Source organism: Pogoniulus pusillus, chromosome 1, assembly GCF_015220805.1.
Source record: "Pogoniulus pusillus isolate bPogPus1 chromosome 1, bPogPus1.pri, whole genome shotgun sequence".
NCBI lineage: Eukaryota > Metazoa > Chordata > Aves > Piciformes > Lybiidae > Pogoniulus > Pogoniulus pusillus.
In genome coordinates, this window is record NC_087264.1 from 29543014 (window position 1) to 29561272 (window position 18259).

Consider the following 18259-nt stretch of genomic DNA (forward strand, 5'->3'; position numbering starts at 1 on the left):
TTACTTTGATTGCCATTGTTCTCTCAGGTATCCAGAAAATATGTAGAATGTTTGCACAAGTAACAGCTACATCAGAAGGAAAATGCACTTGATTAAAACCAAGGCTTTTCTTGGCAGCAATCTGAAGAACATAGTGTGAATGCTTCACTTTAAACAGTAGTGCAAAACTAACTACTGTGAGTCTCACTGTGAGAAGACCACCCCAGATACATCACAGATGTTTAGGCTTCAGTAATAAGGCATAACAGCATAACTTTCCTGACAAACTGAGGTCTGTGTGCTGCAGCATGAAGCAGTGTGTGAGCTGCTGCTTGAGGTATGGGCAGGACGAGGGAATTTAGGCTTCTGTTTCTAGTAGATGACCTGTTAGAACCAGGAAAAGCTGCTTATGTCATGTAGATTGGAGAAAAAAATGCAGAAAAAAATTAATTCATTTTTTCTTGTTTGGTCTTTCTGGACCAGAAGTCCAATATTTGAAACTAATGATCTGCAGCTTATGCTCATTACTGAAATGGAAGAATCTTTTTTAGAAGTTGCTTGGCAGGGCACAAATCCATCTGGAAAATAAAATGTCAACCCATAGGTAGTGAAATGATACTGGAGAATGATGTGTACAAATATTCCAGCAGATGACACTTCAGGCAATCCACAGGTGATGGTAACAAATTCTTGTAATGCTTTTGTGATGTGTTCTTTTTACTGCAGTAACACTTTTCCATATCCATTTCAGCTTGCAGGTTGTGTTGAGAAACTTGATAGAGACTGAAAGGGAAACATTATCTGATTTATTATGCAAGTACAACAGAACTTTTAAGGAATCTATTTTTCTTCTCAGGAACTGGATACTTCAGAAGAGAAAAAGAGTGTGATGATAGCAGCTTCAGGACCTACAGCTGCAAAAAGTGTTGTGGAATTTGCCAGTTCCCCATCAGCTCTCAAAAGAGCCCGAGAGGATAACAGCCTTGTGCCTCTTATTATTCCGGTGTCTGTGCCAGTGAGAAAAATTGACTTGCAGAGCCTTGGAAAGGAGAAATCTGAGGATGGAAAGCTCCAGAAAGGCCACACAAATGATCGAGCTCCTTGTGAACGCAAGCCTTCTGTGATCGTTACTCGGAGGCGATCTAACCGTAACAATAACATGGAAACCTCAAATCAGGTATGGATAGACATAAGAACCCAAAATAGGAGCCAAGTCTGTTAGATGTAATTACTTGGATTTTATCCATGAGCTTTTCTATTAAAGTAGTTTGATCTCAGTACTTGATCTAGGAATAGGAGTAATTTGGGGACTGTAGATTATGTTTTTGTGTTGTAATATTGCCATGTATTTGGGCGTCTCTACCTTTTCAGGACTTGAGCTAATACTAGTGTAGCTAAACAGTGCTTTACTGCTAAACAAGCCAGATGGTCACTAACACTGGAATAAATTGTCTTAAAAGCACTTTGTCCATATGTACACAATTAATAAGAACTTCTGAGTAGAGCACGTATCACTGTATATGAATAAAATACAAAGTGAAGTTTTTTTCTCTCATGGAACTGGCAATACTTAACTGAGGTTCTGAAGGTCAGTGTGTGATTGTTTGCATTTGGTGTTGTGCTGTTGAGTGGGTTTTGGGTTTTGGTATTTTTTTGTCTCTCCTGTTCAGAAGAATAGTAGAATGTTCAGATACAAGAGAAATGGCAGGCATCTAAAAAGAGCTCTCTGCATTTAAATATTTCCATTCTCTTGTTGCTGTTTGGTGTCATCCTATATCTGTAGCAGCTTTCTGCTATACTTTTTTAACCTATTTTAAAGCTACTCCAGGGTCATTATCTTTCCAGACAAAGGCTGAACCATAAATGTGTATAATTCTTGTGAAATACAACTTGGTAAGCACTCAACTAGTGTTACGACCTAATAGTTCCTGTGTCCATTCCATTCCTTATCTTCTTCCTCCCTCTTTGTTGTGACTTGCTGCAGCTTCCATATTCAGATTTTGTGCTGTCTTGAAAGATTGTTGTCATTTCACTGAAGTTTAACCCAATATTCTAAAATGAAATTAAGTATGTAATTGTCTTCTAATAGCATGAAGATGCTGTTCCAAAGGATGAAGCAGAGGGCTTCATCCGAAAACCAAAGCAGCGGCCAAGACCTGAGCCACTCTTCATACCACCAAAAGCTGGCACCTTTATTGCACCACCCGTTTATTCCAACATTACTCCATATCAGAGCCACTTACGATCACCTGTCCGTCTAGCAGATAATCCTTCAGACAGGAACTTTGAGCTACCTCCTTACACTCCTCCACCAATTCTTAGTCCAGTGAGAGAAGGATCTGGGCTATATTTTAATGCTATCCTCTCTTCAAGTGGTCATCCAGTTGCTCCTCCACCAATGACTCCTAAAAGTGCTCACAGAACTCTGCTTAGATCAAGTAAGTGCTAGTTTATTCTTCATTTCTCGGGTAGTTTATGATTAGGAACCATGGAATAATAGGAAGATCATGACTTTAGGAGGTGCGATTTTGTGGAACTGCATTAACTGTGAGTCTGGGGAGGGAGCTAGGAAGGGGAAAATGCAGTGCTGCTCCCATCTAAGCTTGCATTTTAAGGTGTGTTCACAAGTAGTCTGCAGCCCCCCCTACTGACATTCTTAGGAATGGACGAGTCACTTCTTGTAATGGGTTGTCAGTATCTGGAACTGAGGGTACAGAAAATAGTTACTGCTAAAATGTGTATGGTGACTGGAAGGTAGATTCTTGGTTGTCTTAAACTCATTTAGCATATTGGTACCTTCTTCATGAAAGAGATAATTCTGATTAGGGTTACAGCCCATATGACAAATAGGATTAAAAGATGAAGTTTTGCTGTATGTGCTTTTTTTTTCCTTGCAGATAGTTCAGAAGTTACCCCTCCTGTTCTTGCAGTAGTGGGGGAAGCCACCCCAGTCAGCATTGAGCCGTAAGTACTCAGTCAATTGTTAGCCTGGTAGTAAATGTGCTTCCTTTCTTCCTCTTAAGTCTTTTAAGCTGCTCCCTATGTCTTAGAAACATTAAAGCTATTCCTTCTGGTGACTCAGAATATAAGTTGTCTTTACGAAAAATTACTCCATACAATAAATAGTGCTTGTTTGTGCAAATACACCTTGCAATTGTAGTGCTATTCTATTACTGCTCCTCTGTCTTGTTCTGAAATACAATTGGCTAGCTAAAGGTGAATCTACCCTATTCTGTTGTGTGCAAGCTCTTCTTTGTATGCTCTGTTTGCTTTAGAGCGGGGAAATAAACATTAGCGGAAAGCCAAAAGACAGTACAGGAAAACATAGTTCGCTCTACTGTGGCCTGGTCAGATTGCAGTTATCTCTGCTGTGTGTGTTAGCTGCAGTGCAACTGTAAACACGACTTTGCTCTTTACTGAGCTAGCTCAGTCTGAAAGCACTACAGCCTGCTGCGTATGGTATGTGTATGGCCTCAGCTAATAGCCTCATTAGTCTTTTTTAGCTGACTGTGTACTGGGAAAGTTCAGACACGTGGACCCAGCAGCAACAGGGAACACAGTCTGGAGATACTGAAACTGGAGTTAGAAGCTTAGGCTTGGTGCCAGTCCTGCTAAAACTAGAGCAGAGTGGCAAAACTAAACAGAGTAGTAAACTTCTGTACACAGCAGCCCTTGTAAACTCTCTGGCAGTGTTAACAGCTGAACTTCAGTGCTGTAGAACTACAGCACAGTAGTTGAAATTTGTTACTGTACATAAGTCAATGAACTCTTGTGAAATCTAGGTGTGATGTGTAGCTTGGAAAACACCCATGTGGCTCTGCATTGTTGTCTCTGCTCTCACCCTGCGGCATATCCTGACACTTTTGAGGTGCTTAACTCTATTCTCAAATAAGTACCAGGCTTCTTTTTCTTCCAAAGTGGCTTATATTTTTAAGTGACTGGTGTGTTTTCTGTAGATTTTTCTTGCCCCTCCCCTGCCCCTTTTTCCGTTTTTGTCTTGCTGTTTGAAGCTCAGTTTGCTGCACTTTTGGGCAACAGGCTATCCTGAGCAAATGTTGCAATTGTGAACAAACCCAGACTATTATTGTCACCTTCGCAAATGCCTTCCAAGCTGAACCTATTCATGGGAATAATCACCTTTTGGTGTTGTTTAAATCGGTTCTGAAAATGGTTTAGTTCATCCTTTTGTGGTCGGTTCGTTTCATTCTAATCCAGGGGAACTTCTTCTTCAATGATTTTTTTTTCTGTTTTCATGGTCTTTCCGCTTCTCCCTGGTGCAGTTGCTTTTGTCTGTTGGCTTAAATTGCTGAAGTTAATGACACAAAATTAATTGCTGTTTTAGATGCATGTGAAAATTTTGAATTTGTTGCTGGAAATTTCAAACCATAGTAACTTAGCAACAGAAGTTTGTCCCCTCTTGCCAAAAAGGGGTTCTTTTTAGGGCTGTCTTGCTGTTATCTTAAGTCTTACTGAACAGACAGTTTGAGAGGTAGACAGTTTTAACCAAGATCAATTACAAACTGGTGTCATTCTGTGTTGAAGTAATCAGTTTGCTGCCTTAGAGCTAGTTTGTGCATCACCATTGTGAGTTTCGTAGATGTGCTTTCTGTAAAGGAAATGCAATGGAAAGCAGTTTTAAACAGCGTTTAATTTGATTTGTAGTCTTGACTCTGTCAGAAGTTGAGTATAACTTGTGGTTACACAGCATTACTTTTTTAATTGCATGTGCTTTGACAGACCTGCTAATACTTCTCATAGAATCAGCCAGGTTGGAAGAGACCTCCAAGATCATCCAGTCCAACCTATCCCCTATCCCTATCCAGTCAACTAGACCATGACACTAAGTGCCTCATCCAGTCTTTTCTTGAACACCTCCAGGGATGGCAACTCCACCACCTCCCTGGGCAGCCCATTCCAGTGCCAATCACTCTCTGTGAAGAACTTCCTCTAACATCCAGCATGTACTTAGCCCGGCACAACTTAAGACTGTGTCCCCTTGTTCTGTTGCCGGTTGCCTGGGAGAAGAGGCCACCCCCCACCTGGCTACGATGTCCCTTCAGGTAGTTGTAGACAGCAATGAGGTCACCCCTGAGCCTCCTCTTCTTCAGTGATAATTTCATTGCAGAGATTTGGAATGGGAAATGTCGTAATGAAGCTTAATTCTTCTGTACAATAGGCAGCTGGTGGCACAGATCTTCATGTCTTAGTGGTTTTGCAGTTCAGCTGCTTTCCAAGTCTTACAGTCACCTCTTGTCTAGTTAGCCTTTGGTGCAGCTATGAATTTGACTTCTCAATTCACAACCTTAATTCTGGATGTTACCACACCTGGCTATATACCAAGGTGTCTCAGGAGCTCTGTTGACACTTACAGGCAGGAAGTCTTGCCATTCTGAAATCTAGGCTTCACTAGTCAAGAAATCATGGAATGATGTAGTTTGAGTTTGGGCCATAAGAGGACATCTGGTCACAGCCTCTGGTCAGAGCAGGTGAAACCAGATCATGTTATTGAGGTAAACATTTGCAGTAGAAATCTGGTGTAATTGGGGCATTGTGGGTACAAAGTCACATTAATGGGCTTTTTTAGCCCAGGAATGCCATATCCTAAGTTTACTTCAGGATAAAAAGTAACTTCTGATAGCCTTCAAAGGTGGCCCACATCAGTTTCCTCCAGATTTTTCATCTGCTTCTCTCCTTTACACAAGTGCAGCCAGAGGTGTCTGTGTCTTGGGACACAAAACCTCCCAAATTTTCCAGCATGGTAACTGCCTTTTTATGTTTCCAATTTAGAGCACAATGTCAGTTTCCAGCAGTCATCCTTTGCAGGGTGAATCATAGTCCATAACCATTTCCTCCCCTGTAAAAGCTGTGTTAACAAGTGGGACTAATCAGGAGCAATGGGCGTAAGTTGTCACCTCAACATCAGGGGGAACTTCTTTACTGTAAGGGTCACAGAACACTGGAATAGGCTCCCCAGAGAGGTTGTGTAGTCTCCTTCCCTGGGTACTTTCAAGGCCTGTCTGGATGCATTCCTCTGATCTGTGCTAGATTGTGTGGTCCTGCTCTGGCAGGGAGGTTGGACTCGATCTCTTAGGGTCCCTTCCAACCCCTAACATCCTGTGATCGTGTAATGACAGTGAACAGGAGACACCATGCAACATCACACTGCAGTCCATTACAATGTGCTGAAAGGAGGTCTTAGCAGGGTGGTTTTCCTTTTGTTTTTAAGCAAGGTCTTCTCAGTCTTGCCTTATATAGCTTGCTTTTTATTTTTGGTCTGGATTGTGCTATGACCATCCAAGATAATTAAGACAGGTGAAGGAAAAATGGAAACTCTGTGTTAGAGTTTTAATAAACTTTTGGACCTGTAAACCGTTGAAACCCAAATGTTGAGAATTTCATGGGGTTCTTTGTTCTCCATTCAGGTTCCACTTTTAATGTGCATTTAAAATTGAGTTACTTTGGAGAAGCAGATCCTGAAACAGTCACAGCCATGGGCAGCAGAGAGGGGACATTTTCAACTGCTGCTCTTCTTCACCCCACAGCCATGTTTTGATTTGTAATGTCCTGGCTGTTTTTGTTTTGGCAGATACTGGAGGTAGTGTTTATGGGAACATGACAGATAGCATGTGGCAGCCTGTGTAAAGCTTTCCTGTTACATCTGTCTTGCTGGTTGTCATCTTGTCATCACCTATTGAAAGGAAGTTAGCCTCAGTCTGTGCATCTAGCAGATTCTGCTTATCCAAGTAGGGATCCCACCTCATCAATATGGAGCTGCAGCTGGGCAGGTGGATGAAGCCAGAACAAGTGTGTAGGGTAGCTGTTGCCTGCATCTCTTCATTTATACATGCATAAATTATAAACTCTTCCACTCCAACAGAATCACAGAATGTCTCAGAGATTATTCAGTCCAGCCCTCAGCCAAGCTCCGAAGGGTCAATGCTAAACCATGTCCTTAAGTGCCAGGTCCACATGCAGCTTCAACACCCCAAGGAATAATGACTCTACCACTGCAGGCCATTGCAATGTTTGAAAAGCCTTTTGGTGAAGAAATACTTTCTAACATCCAGCCTAAAACTCCTGTGGTACAGCTTGTAACCATTTCCTCTGGTCCTATTGCTTGCCACCAAGGAGAAGATGCTGGCCCCCTCCTTGATCCAGCCTCCCTTTAGGTAGTTGTAGAGAGCAATGAGGTCTCCCCTCAGCCTCCTCCTCTCTAGACTGAGCAACTTCAGCTCTCCCAGGTACTCCTCATAGGCCATGTGCTCCAGGCCTTTCATGAGCCTCATTGCTCTCCTCTGGACACGCTTCAAAACCTCAAAAGTCTTTCCTATTGTGAGGGGCCGAAACTGAACACAGTACTTAAGGTGTGGCCTCACCAGTGCTACGTCCCAGGGCATGATCATCTCCCTGTCCCTGCTGGCCACAGTGTTTCTAATACCAGACAGGATGCCACTGATTTTCTTGGCCACTTGGACACACAGCTGACTATAAACCAATATCACTACATCTGTCTCCAACTTGGAGCTTTCCAACCACACAACCCCCAACATGAAGTGGATCTGAATATACTGTAGATGCAAAATAAATAGTTTGGGACATCTTTTTGTGTGGTGGAAGTCATCTATTTGTTCTGAAAGCAAGGCTGTTTCAGCTTATGGCATCTTTTGATGCACACATACTCACAATACCAAAGTGATGTATTAGGCAGGAAAAAAGGAATGACGGTGTTTACTTCGTCCCCTTCCGTAGCAGAAAGGGATACCCTTCTCTTTCCCTTTGATGCCACAGTTTTCTTGGACTTGAAAACATCCTATCGGAATAAATATTCATTTTTCTTTTTCATGTGTTACATCTGTTGTTTCACTTTCTCCCCACACCTTTGCCAACTCTCATGAAAGATGTGCGTGTCATTTTGGAACATAAGGAGACCAGAAAAGTTTGGGGACTTGATCAGGCTTTTTCTCTGCTAGATGTGTTTCCCCTCATGCTGGGGGAGAACCAAGCCAAGACTTGAGAATTATAGCAAATCTTGCCCTGGGCAGAGAACTTAACTTTTTTTCATAATGAAGCAGCTTCAGAGTTTAATCATCTTCTGTGCACTGCCTGATTTAATTCCTTGTGAAAAAAAAACAAACCGCCTTATTTTTCCATCCTTTACTGTTTCAGGTGCTACCAATATAGTGTTAGTAGACTGATGTCTGAAAGAGCAATTTTTTTCCATTAATTATAGCTACCCTATTTCAGAATAAGAGACATACGTTATATTCAAAGTGGTCTGAGCAGGAGCTGTTCTCGGATATTTTGCTTTACTGTAGGGTTTTCTTGCTAACTTAGCTTGGACAATTTCTTTTGCTCTCTCTTCTGGATCTCTGTATTGCATGCATAGTTACTTTATTACTTGGAAAGTTGTCCTTGGATTTATGTTGGCATGGAGTTTGTGTAGCCGTGTCTGTCTCTCTGTGTATTTTACTCACTAAGAGATGCAGTGCAATTGCAGTAGATGTCCATGCTCTTACTGCTTGCTGTGCTGTAAGACCTGCTCTACCTCCAAGTCTGATAGGGCAGCCTTTCAGACGTGATTCTTACCTATCTCTGAACAAAACTGTGTTTGCTTATACAGAGTAGAATCTCTGTGGATGGACTTGAAGCAGGTGTAGCGCTCTGTGAATTGCACGTTGTGAGAAATCTGTCAGCTCATTCGGAATCTAAAAATAGAAGGTTTTTGCCAAAAGAGTGAGCAATACAGCTTTCATTGGTTTAGATCTTTTCAGTTTCAGTTGTTAGAAATAGTTTATAGAAGATAGTAGCTTGTGTTGTAATCATAAAAGGCCAAACTTTGATCCTGTTTTGAATGGCATGTTGGAACAAATCATCTCCGGAAGTCCTTTCCAACTTCAGTGATGCTGTGGCTCTGTAGTTACAGAACATTAACTTCAAGCCAGGCTTACCTGTCTTATTCATGAGGAGCAAGCGTGCCATAAGAAAAGTCCATATAACAGCTTCTCTGTCATGATGTGATTATTGTGATTAAAGTGATGACTATTGAAAGCTAATGGGTTGGTGGGGTTGTTTTGGTTTTTTGTGTTTGTTGCTTTGTTCTTTTTTACTTTATAGAGGATCCTAATTTAAATACAATGTGAACTGGTAATGGATATAAAATATCTTATGTTTTGAATTCATACTTTATGTAACTTACAGCACCTGAAAGCTGTTCATGTTCTGTGCAGGAGCTGACTCTTTCAGTTTCTTCCTAAGGGCTTCTAGGGCAGATGGAGATTTCTGGGTATTGTAAAGGGGGCCTGACCATGGCTTTTCTCTGCAGGCGAATAAATGTAGGAGCTCGTTTTCAAGCGGAAATCCCAGCACTCCGAGACAGGTCTCTGGCAGCAGATGATGAACATAAAGCAGAGCTGGTGTGGCAGCCATGGGGCGATTTGGAAACCAACAGAGTCACCCAAGTGAATGGTAAGAATGTGGAAGCCTAATAAATGGGACTGAATTGTAGGTGGTAGCCACTGTAGGCATAACGTAAAGTTTCTCTGAGCTACAGGAGACATGTTTGAGTGATGCTGAAAACCATCTTAGATGTAAAACTTGTCTATTGGGTTATATGTGGTGGAGGAAGGTTGGTGGGATTGTGTTTTAAGTTGAAATTATGTGGAACAATTTGTTAGTGGTCAGGCAGAGAACAATCTTTCGCTCACTGAAGTTTCCTGGTCTTCCTTTGAAAGTCACATGTGCTTAACTTCTGTGTTTTCAGGGGGTGTTCTAAACATAGTCATATTATGAAAGAAACCAAGTTGTAAATGGAAGTCAGCATGAGGAAGTGGGAGTTGTGGCAGCTGGTAGCAGACTTAAGAAACTGTCTGCAGTTGGTGGACATGAGTTGTGACATGTATAAATCCTGAAGGGAAGAGGAAGTGGGTAGGCTTGGAAGAAATCTTTCTGATGAGAGTGAGAAAAAAGGGTACTATGAAATGGAAGTTGACAGTGTAAGGGGGAATTCAGGAAATCTCTGAGGTAAAGGAAGATGGGAAGACATAATGGGGGGAGGAAGCTTGCAATGAACTCCATGTGTAAATGGTGCTGCCTGCAGAATAATGCTGTCTGACTTTGTGATCTAATGAGTTTGTGTGTCCAAATTTGACTCAGATAAATTTGCAAGAACATTGAACTTCTCTTGGTAGTTTTACTTTCTCTTATGTCTAGTTCAAAAGAGTTAATTAACGATGTGAATCCTGTAGGAAACTCAATTTAATCTTACCTGAATTTATTTGATATGTCTGTGGAAATAGTGGAAAACCTGCTAGCTGCTGCCTGCTCAAGCATTTTTCCTGGGGCTGGAACCAACCAGGAGCTAGCACTACATTTCTTACATGAAGCAAAGGGAAGCATTCTGGTGAGTCTTCACAGCTCTTCACCTTGATGTGGTCAAAGATGTTAATCAATGCAAGACAACCTGTCATTGCTGGGAGAAGAGCCTTGCAAACTCCTTCCTACACATCTGGCTTTCACTGTTTAGTGTCCATTGAATGTCCCTAAAGCAGGTTCTGCCTGAAGTACAATGTCATGTTCACTTACTGACTTCCATATGTTCAAGTTCACCATGTTTGGCTTTTTAACAGGCAGGCTGGCAGTCTACCAGGGTGAGCTGAGACTGCTAAATGAATCTTAAATGTTGTCTTCCTGGGAAGATGACCATATTGAAAGGAAAACTGATAGGCTAGGGCTGAAGCTGAGGTGTCAAGTGCAGTGTCTTGCCCCTCTTACTGTTGGTAGACTCAGTAACTTTGTGTCTGTCTATAAAACAGCTGTGCCGCTATTTTATATTGGTATTGTAAGATGTGATACACTTTCATACATGCCCTTTGCCACCCTGGGATGCTCTGTAAAAGAGCGGAGTGTAGCACAGGGCAAAGAGTTGTCATCCTTCTATGGTTGACTTAGTATGGCTTAAGTCAGTCCCACGGTTAGGAGAATCCTGCACTTTGTCCTATCTTCTTGTCTCCTGCCCCCTCTAGAGCACCAGCACTGACTACTGTGAGACTGTATTGACTTGCACTACAGAAGAGAACAAATGAAAAGTCATTGTTGCATGTATGTGCTAGGTTCCCAGAACTAGCCCACTGTTGTGAATGCTAATGCTGGCATTAAGGAGGAGCAGGGCTGCCCTTAGCAGCAGGAGTCCACTGCAAAGGTAGTTTAAACTGACAGTGGATGCGTGACTCCATTCTTGCCTTCCTGCTAACCTGGAAAGCACTTCCAGTTTAAATACCAAGTAAGGTGCATCTTGATAGAAGTTCTGTTTATGTGGAACTTTTCAGACTGGTCTGTTTTACTTTGCAATATTGCTTAAGTAAGTGTGGTAAGATTGCCATGATTTGGAAGTTTAAGGCAGACATCATCTAGGGCAGCATTTTTGGACCTGAGTATCTAACTTAGGTGTCCAGGAGGTTAGAGGAAACCAATGCATGCTCCTTGTCTGGGGAATTAACTCCCCTGATGCCACTGTGCTTTTATTGGCAATTGTTAATTTGTGGAGACACAAAGAGGTGCTCAGAGCCTGCCATTTACCAATTGCTTGTGGTACCCAAGGCTTCATGAATAGTCAAGAACATGTTTTTTCAAGTTGTCCCAGTTGTTACACCATGCTGTGGTTCTTTTCAGTTAGCTTGCCAGAAAAGAGAGAAATAACAATTACCTGATCTTTCAAATACCCCAAACATTAAATTAACAATTTTATCTGTGTTTATCTTAGGGAGCTTTGACTAAGTTGCTGCTGAAGAGGCCAGTACGATCGCTTACCCACCCTTTGGCAGATTATCACTACACAGGTTTGTTAATTAGAATAACTCTGTGCTGCCTATCAGAAATAAATTTTTACACCCTTTTCTGCTGTGCCTAACATTGCAATCATATTACAAGACCGCTCTTCTCTCTGTTAAATGAAATGATAGCTTGGCAGGAACTTCACCTGTGCAAATTGACACTTCTAGTGTAAGAAACACTGCATTTGTAAGAACATAGGCGTCTGTGTGTTCTGATTCCCTTAATGGAGAAAGGGGATTGTCGTCCTATAAGCTGCAGAGAATACAGAAATACAGCTACTACATGGAAGGGCTGCACTGACCTCAGAACCACATCCTTTCCAGCAGTGGGGTGGAGTTGAGGGACCCTGCTGAAGAAAGCTCGGTCAACTATTGCTGTTAGTCAGTGTTCTGCAAGATGTAAATGCCTTAAACTGCCTAATTAGAAAATGGTTAGCTGTGTGGTGACACCAGCTTCAGTGATCTAGAGTGAATAAAGCCACTTGAAACATCTGATGCAGGGTGACAGAGGGGCATCTAGTATAGCTGGTGCTGTGAAACATACAAATTACATTTTATCATTACTACACATTCCAGCTCCAGTGGTTGGGAAATACTAATTAAGTAATGTCTGTAAGGCAGGATAAGAATCCAGAATGTGTTTATTAGGCAAGGGTGGTAGGATAGTAACAATATTGGAGATGTAATATATCTTAAAGTACAGTGGATTGCTGCTGAAAGAGAAACTCCTGTTCCTCCTGCCCCATTGTTTGTCTTGTGTAAAATTTAATGACTGGGTGACCGCAGAGTGTCTTACTGTTTTCTTGCAAAATATCTTACTTCATCTAGCTGACTGTGTTGTTGCAAGCTGAACTGAGTTCACCTGTGGTGATGAGTGCTAGGTCTAATACAGATGAAGTAAAGAGAGGAGGGCCGAAGTGGAACGAGCAGCAGTGGTTAGCAACAGTCTGCAGTTATGCTGGATTAGGTGTGATGAGAGACTGCACCCTTGCATATGTGCATTTGTCTTATTTAAGGTGATCATTGAATAGTAAGTACGTGGAAGAGTAAGTAACATAAAATTGCAAGGGCTTCCCTTACAACTCTTGTTTTTCTACAGGATCAGACAAGTGGAAAGTTGCTGAAAAAAAGCTTTTCAACAAAGGCATTGCAATCTACAAGAAAGACTTTTTCTTGGTTCAAAAGCTTGTAAGTTGCTCTTTGTTTTGAATGACAGCCACTCTACCTTCTTACATGTTGTTTGAGCCTTTAATACAGGGAGTTCAATGTTGAATTTCCTGGAAGCCCAGCATTCAGTGCTGGATTTAGAGAAATCTTACCACGCTGCGCAACATTTAAGGTCACTAGAAAGAAACAATAGCGTTTGTTTTGCTGCTGCTGTCTACTTAACCACTGTACTTGCTGCATTGCTTTCAGTAGTCCGCACTGTAAATAACCCTTCTAGAAGGTGTATTTATAGAACACGGATAATGTGCCAGTTCAACTTAAATAGCTTGCCTATAAACTAAGAAACAACACATCCCTGCTGCTGATGTAAAGGACCAAGGCAGGATTTAGGATTTCTTTTCCTTTTTCTGTGACAATGGTGTTTAAACTGAATGTTCCCTTCTATTGTCATGAGCTGTCACATTTCAGTAGGGTGGAAATCACTGAAGGAGCTTGAGTCTGAAAGAAGTGCAAAACCAGGAGGTGCATATTTATGTACAGAATAAATCCCCAAAATGCATTTAAGTTGCAAAAGCCCAGAAGCTAAGAATATATTCCAAAACTTCCAGAAAAAACACTGGCAGAGAATATGTGGACAGTCACAGGTCTGTACTCATCATTGTCTACCACCATGCGTGCATGAAATGCATGTGGCCAAAACGGGAAAGGCTGCAAACCTTCCTTTCTGTTTTTGGACTGGTACTTGTGGTCTGTTTTTCGCTAAAGAGATACTGAGAAATATATCCCCCCCGTAAAACTGAGAGATTGCTCTCAAGCCTGCCAGCTCAGTTGGAACATTTTGAAGGCTAAGAGGTGCATTAAACTTAGTAAGTGTGAGGTTCTGTCACCTTTACATTGACCAGCTGTTCTCTGGAAAATAGATCTGAGTAACAGTATCAAACAGTCTGTGGGGTGTGGCACGCAGACACATATGTCACAGAAAACAGGATTTTAACCACGGTTGTGGTGGAATGGAAACTACTGAGGAAAGCAAAATGCAAAGTTTATTTATTGTACCTTCAGTAATTATTTGTAAGCTTTCTTAAAGTCACCTAATCCATCAAACTTTTGTTTTTTAAACACCAGATAAAAACCAAAACTGTGGCTCAATGTGTGGAATTCTACTACACATACAAGAAACAGGTGAAAATTGGTCGGAATGGGACCTTAATCTTCGGAGACATTGATGTCACCAATGAGAAATCTGTGAGAGATGAAGCTGAAGTTGACATCAAGGTAACTTCCTAAGTTTCTCTCACATCTTTTAGGATCTAGTGTGAAGTTCAATTTTGTCTGCTATCTGATTTCATGTGTTGTCTTATTCGCTGGTAAAATCAAAAGCAGAAATCATCTGGCCACTGTGGATGAGTCTAGACTCTGAAACTTGTGTCCTGTGTCACATGAAGTTTACTTATGCCACAGTTAACAGTTCCTTTATCTTTTGATGAAGAGTTCCCATAGGTTTGCACGTGTTCTTCCTCCCAGAAGGGACATTTACAATGAAGAACAGGAACATATGGAGGAAGAGGAAGATGAGGAGGAAGAGGAAGCAGAGGATGGGTTCGGTGACAGAAAGAGCACGGTTCCTCTCAAAGATGAACGGACACTACATGATGATGGAATAGTAAGTGCTGCCTTGTAATTGTTGTCCTTTTTATGCCACCTTCACTCTCCAACTAGTACAGAAAATACTGGATGGACAATTCCAGGTGTAAGAAGTTTATGCTGGACTGAGGTGGATTTGAGTATTACTAGCAGCCAGACTGTGTGCTGTGATGAGAGAATTACAGTGAGTAGGGGAAAAAAACCCGTTGTAATCCTTTGTGGTTGCTGCAGACATAGGACTATGATGAGAAATGTCCTGAAAATGTCCTGAAGACTTTCTCATTAAATGCTCTGGAATAAATGAAACATAGGAACTCAGCCACTGTTTTCCTTCTGATGGTGGGTTTTAAGTTTCAGTTTGGCTTTTCTTCTTTCCCTAAAGGCCAGTGATGCCAATATGAGTCAAGAGGCACCCATCACAGGCAGGATTGGGAGGAAGCCAAGGGAGACAACAGCAAAGCCTCGAAAGCCTGTTACTGCTCCAGTGCAGAGGAGGCGTCGGAAACAGAAGATGAAGTCTGATGCCACCAGTAAAACTCAGAACACAGAAAACACATTTCCGTGTAAAAAATGTGGCAGGTAAGAGCAACTCTGCTTCTAGCAGTGGCTACAGAATTGCAGTAAGGCATGTCCTGTGGAAGCCTTTTCTCAAATGTGCTTTCCTCCTGTCTGTTTAGGCCAGAGACATTGGCAGCAACTTGAATAACTTACTACCCCACTAATCCTTGCAGATTAGCGATTTTTACTTACATTGATATTAAGGTGCTACTACTTGGATAATTACCTAATGCTGACTTTTTCCTCAGATGGAATGAGATGCCAACTGCATTTCAGCTCTGTGCAGTAGTTGGTGTCAAGCTGCACTTTAAAACAGCTGCTTGATTGCCCCTCTTTAATGCCAACATTTGTGTGACATTTGCTAGATCATGGGTGAGAACAGGGTATGGACTTAATGAACAATGATGCAGAAGTGCTGCCATTTTTCCAGCAGTAGGGATTAGGCCAGTGGTTACTCAGTTCATCTGGTTACCTTTGTGAAGAGCCAAGCGTTTAAGACTTGGTTCTGACCACAGACAAAGGAGGAGCAGGCAAAGATTCTTAATGGTGTCTAAACATCTGTTGTGGTGTTTAGTGCAAAATCCAAGTAGTTAATAGCAAAAGGGAGGAGGATAGATCCACAGAACTGTTAAGTCAGAAGAAAAATGCTCAAGTGTTTCTAGTTGTGTGGACAAGGCTCAGGAGTGGCATTTGGCCATTGTTAACCTCTGCATTTTTGCAGCATAAAATCTGTTGTAACCCTGTTGTTAAGCATCATGTGGCCATGTGGGGGTTGGTCTCTTCTCCCAGGCAACCAGCAACAGAACAAGGGGACAGTCTCAAGTTGTGCTGGGGGAGGTATAGGCTGGATGTTAGGAGGAAGCTCTTCACAGAGAGAGTGGTTTGCATTGGAGGCGGTGGAGTCGCTGTCCTTGGAGGAGTTCAAGAAAAGATTGGCTGAGGCACTGGGTGCCATGGTCTAGTTGATTGGCTAGGGCTGGGTGCTAGGTTGGACTGGATGATCTTGGAGGTCTCTTCCAACCTGGTTGATTCTATGTGTGTTGCAGGTATTAGTACTGCCCCTCTGAATTTAGAATATTTAAGAGCCAAATGAGAGATAAGAGGCAGTGTCCATGTTAAGAAACTTAGCAAGGGACTTGAAGGGCACTCAGGATCTTCTGCTAGCATTCCACCTAGTGCTGGAGCACCAAGTCAGAAGTGGTGTTTGCTGCGAATGCTTTATTGCAGTGCCAACCTGAGTTCCTGAGCTAAAGCTCACAAACTTGAGGCTGAAGCAGAAAAGCTCTTTTGGAGAATTAATGTAGGAGAGCCCAATGCTAATGTGTGTGTGTGTGCTTCCTTAGAGTGTTCTACAAGGTGAAGAGCCGTAGTGCTCACATGAAAAGCCACGCAGAGCAGGAAAAGAAGGCAGCTGCTCTGAAGCAGCAAGAGAGAGCAGCAGCAGCCGCGGCAGCCCACAGCCAAACCCAGCAGGACGAGAGCAGCGAGAGTGAGAACAGCAGCAGTGAAAGCAGCAGTGCGAGCTCGGATGAAGAAGAAGAGATATAGCAGCAGACCAGAAATGGAGGCAGTGGCAAGGCTGAACCCAGTCTTCCTCTGAGTGGTCTCACACTTTTTGCTTGCACTTTTCTGATCTATCAGGTTTCAGTGCTGCCATTTCCTAATACCATGTGTTCCACTTCACCTAGCCAGTACTGACCAAGCTGGAGTGGTGGATGAAAAGATTGTTTCAACTTGTATTTAAAAAAAAGAAAACCAAGTAAGATTTCTTTTCTATTTATAGTGATACCTGAGGTACATAATAGAACAATGTCACCTGCGATGGAAGTAAGTTCTCTCTTAGGTCAGTCAGAGCTTTCTTTTTGTGCTTGTCAGGAATTGTAGCAGGACTCTTGGATATAAAGATTACCAGACTAGAACGAGAAAATGATGCTCTGCTCTGGGCTAAGTGTATCCAATTACTGTGACACTGGTGATTTCCTTTTTCAGCAAGTTCTCTTTCCTGTCACACTTTCCTGCATTTCTTAGTGTTTATTCAGGCAGCCAAAAGTTTTGTGGAAAGGTGGTGTGCACTTCTTGCTTAACAAAAAGTGGGATGAGCAGGACACTCTTTTCCCTTTTGAGGAAGTTCTGGCTTTCAAAACAAATCCTGAAATGGTTTCTTTTATGCCATTAAGAATGCAGCAAAGGGTATAAAATATCCTGGGGATTCTAATCCACAGGCCTTGTGGGTTGACTCTTCTTGGAAAACAAAGTAGTTTGCCTTTGATTTATTTAATGGAAAGTAATTTGGGCATCACAAGTGCAATTGGAAATGAAAACTGCTGGTTTTGACTTTGGGAGCAAGTTCGTTTAGTGAGAATGAACCAAGACCACCTCATGTGTGGATTGTGTGCACCTCAGAGATGGGAGGAATGAGCTCTCATCTCCAGCAGTGATCCCTCTGTGAATGGCTTTTATCTCTCAACACATGAATTTCTTTCTTGTTGCAGCCCTCATGCTTCGAAATCGCCATCATCAATTACTTGTATGGTGGAGGTCTGGTTTCCCAGATACTTCTTGTCAGACAGCATGTATGCGCAGAAGAAGCTTGTTGCTTATTTCCACAGCCGTGGTAGGAGAGCAGTGCCTGCTGGGTTGTCCTGCTCTCAGCTTTGCTGTGACACTTCCCTCACAACTGGCACATACAGTAGTCCAAAAAGTCTAGCCATCAAAAGCCTGCTGGTGAAAGACAGTTAAGTAGTAGTTAAATGGTTCAGGTGACACACAGTAGATTTGCACAGAAGTGTCCTGTACATCATTATAGCCCACAGGATTCAAATCATTGGATCTCTTCCTTGTGCTTCTCAGTCAGTCCCAGCCCATCTGTGCCCTGGCTGCCCAGCTTGCTCTCCTTAGCCAGTGCTAGGAAGCACTGCTGCTCCTCCAGCTCTTCCTGGGTGCCAGGATTGTGTGGGTGCTGTGCCAGTGGTGCAGTACCAGAGGGGCCGATCATTCCCACATTCCCAAGCAGAGATCACAGGGGAGCTGCTGTATATGAGCTATAGGACTCGTGACTGACTGACTCTTTAAAAGTCTTGACC

The 18259-nt window shown here is 42.3% G+C and overlaps 1 protein-coding gene across 5 annotated transcripts in view; it reads left to right on the top strand.

Annotated features, from left to right (window-relative positions):
- MIDEAS (mitotic deacetylase associated SANT domain protein) overlaps positions 1–17510 on the top strand; it is a 63698-nt gene extending 46188 nt beyond the window's left edge. For all 5 annotated transcript variants that reach the window (XM_064146667.1, XM_064146677.1, XM_064146686.1 and 2 more), the window contains 11 exons: positions 836–1156; positions 2069–2417; positions 2877–2943; positions 9302–9444; positions 10275–10378; positions 11738–11813; positions 12907–12995; positions 14100–14249; positions 14464–14637; positions 15001–15197; positions 16520–17510. In XM_064146667.1, coding sequence (XP_064002737.1) covers positions 836–1156; positions 2069–2417; positions 2877–2943; positions 9302–9444; positions 10275–10378; positions 11738–11813; positions 12907–12995; positions 14100–14249; positions 14464–14637; positions 15001–15197; positions 16520–16724 — 1875 coding nt within the window. In that variant the 3' untranslated portion in view covers positions 16725–17510. The remainder of the gene's footprint in view (positions 1–835; positions 1157–2068; positions 2418–2876; positions 2944–9301; positions 9445–10274; positions 10379–11737; positions 11814–12906; positions 12996–14099; positions 14250–14463; positions 14638–15000; positions 15198–16519) is intronic.
- Positions 17511–18259: the final 749 nt, after the last annotated feature.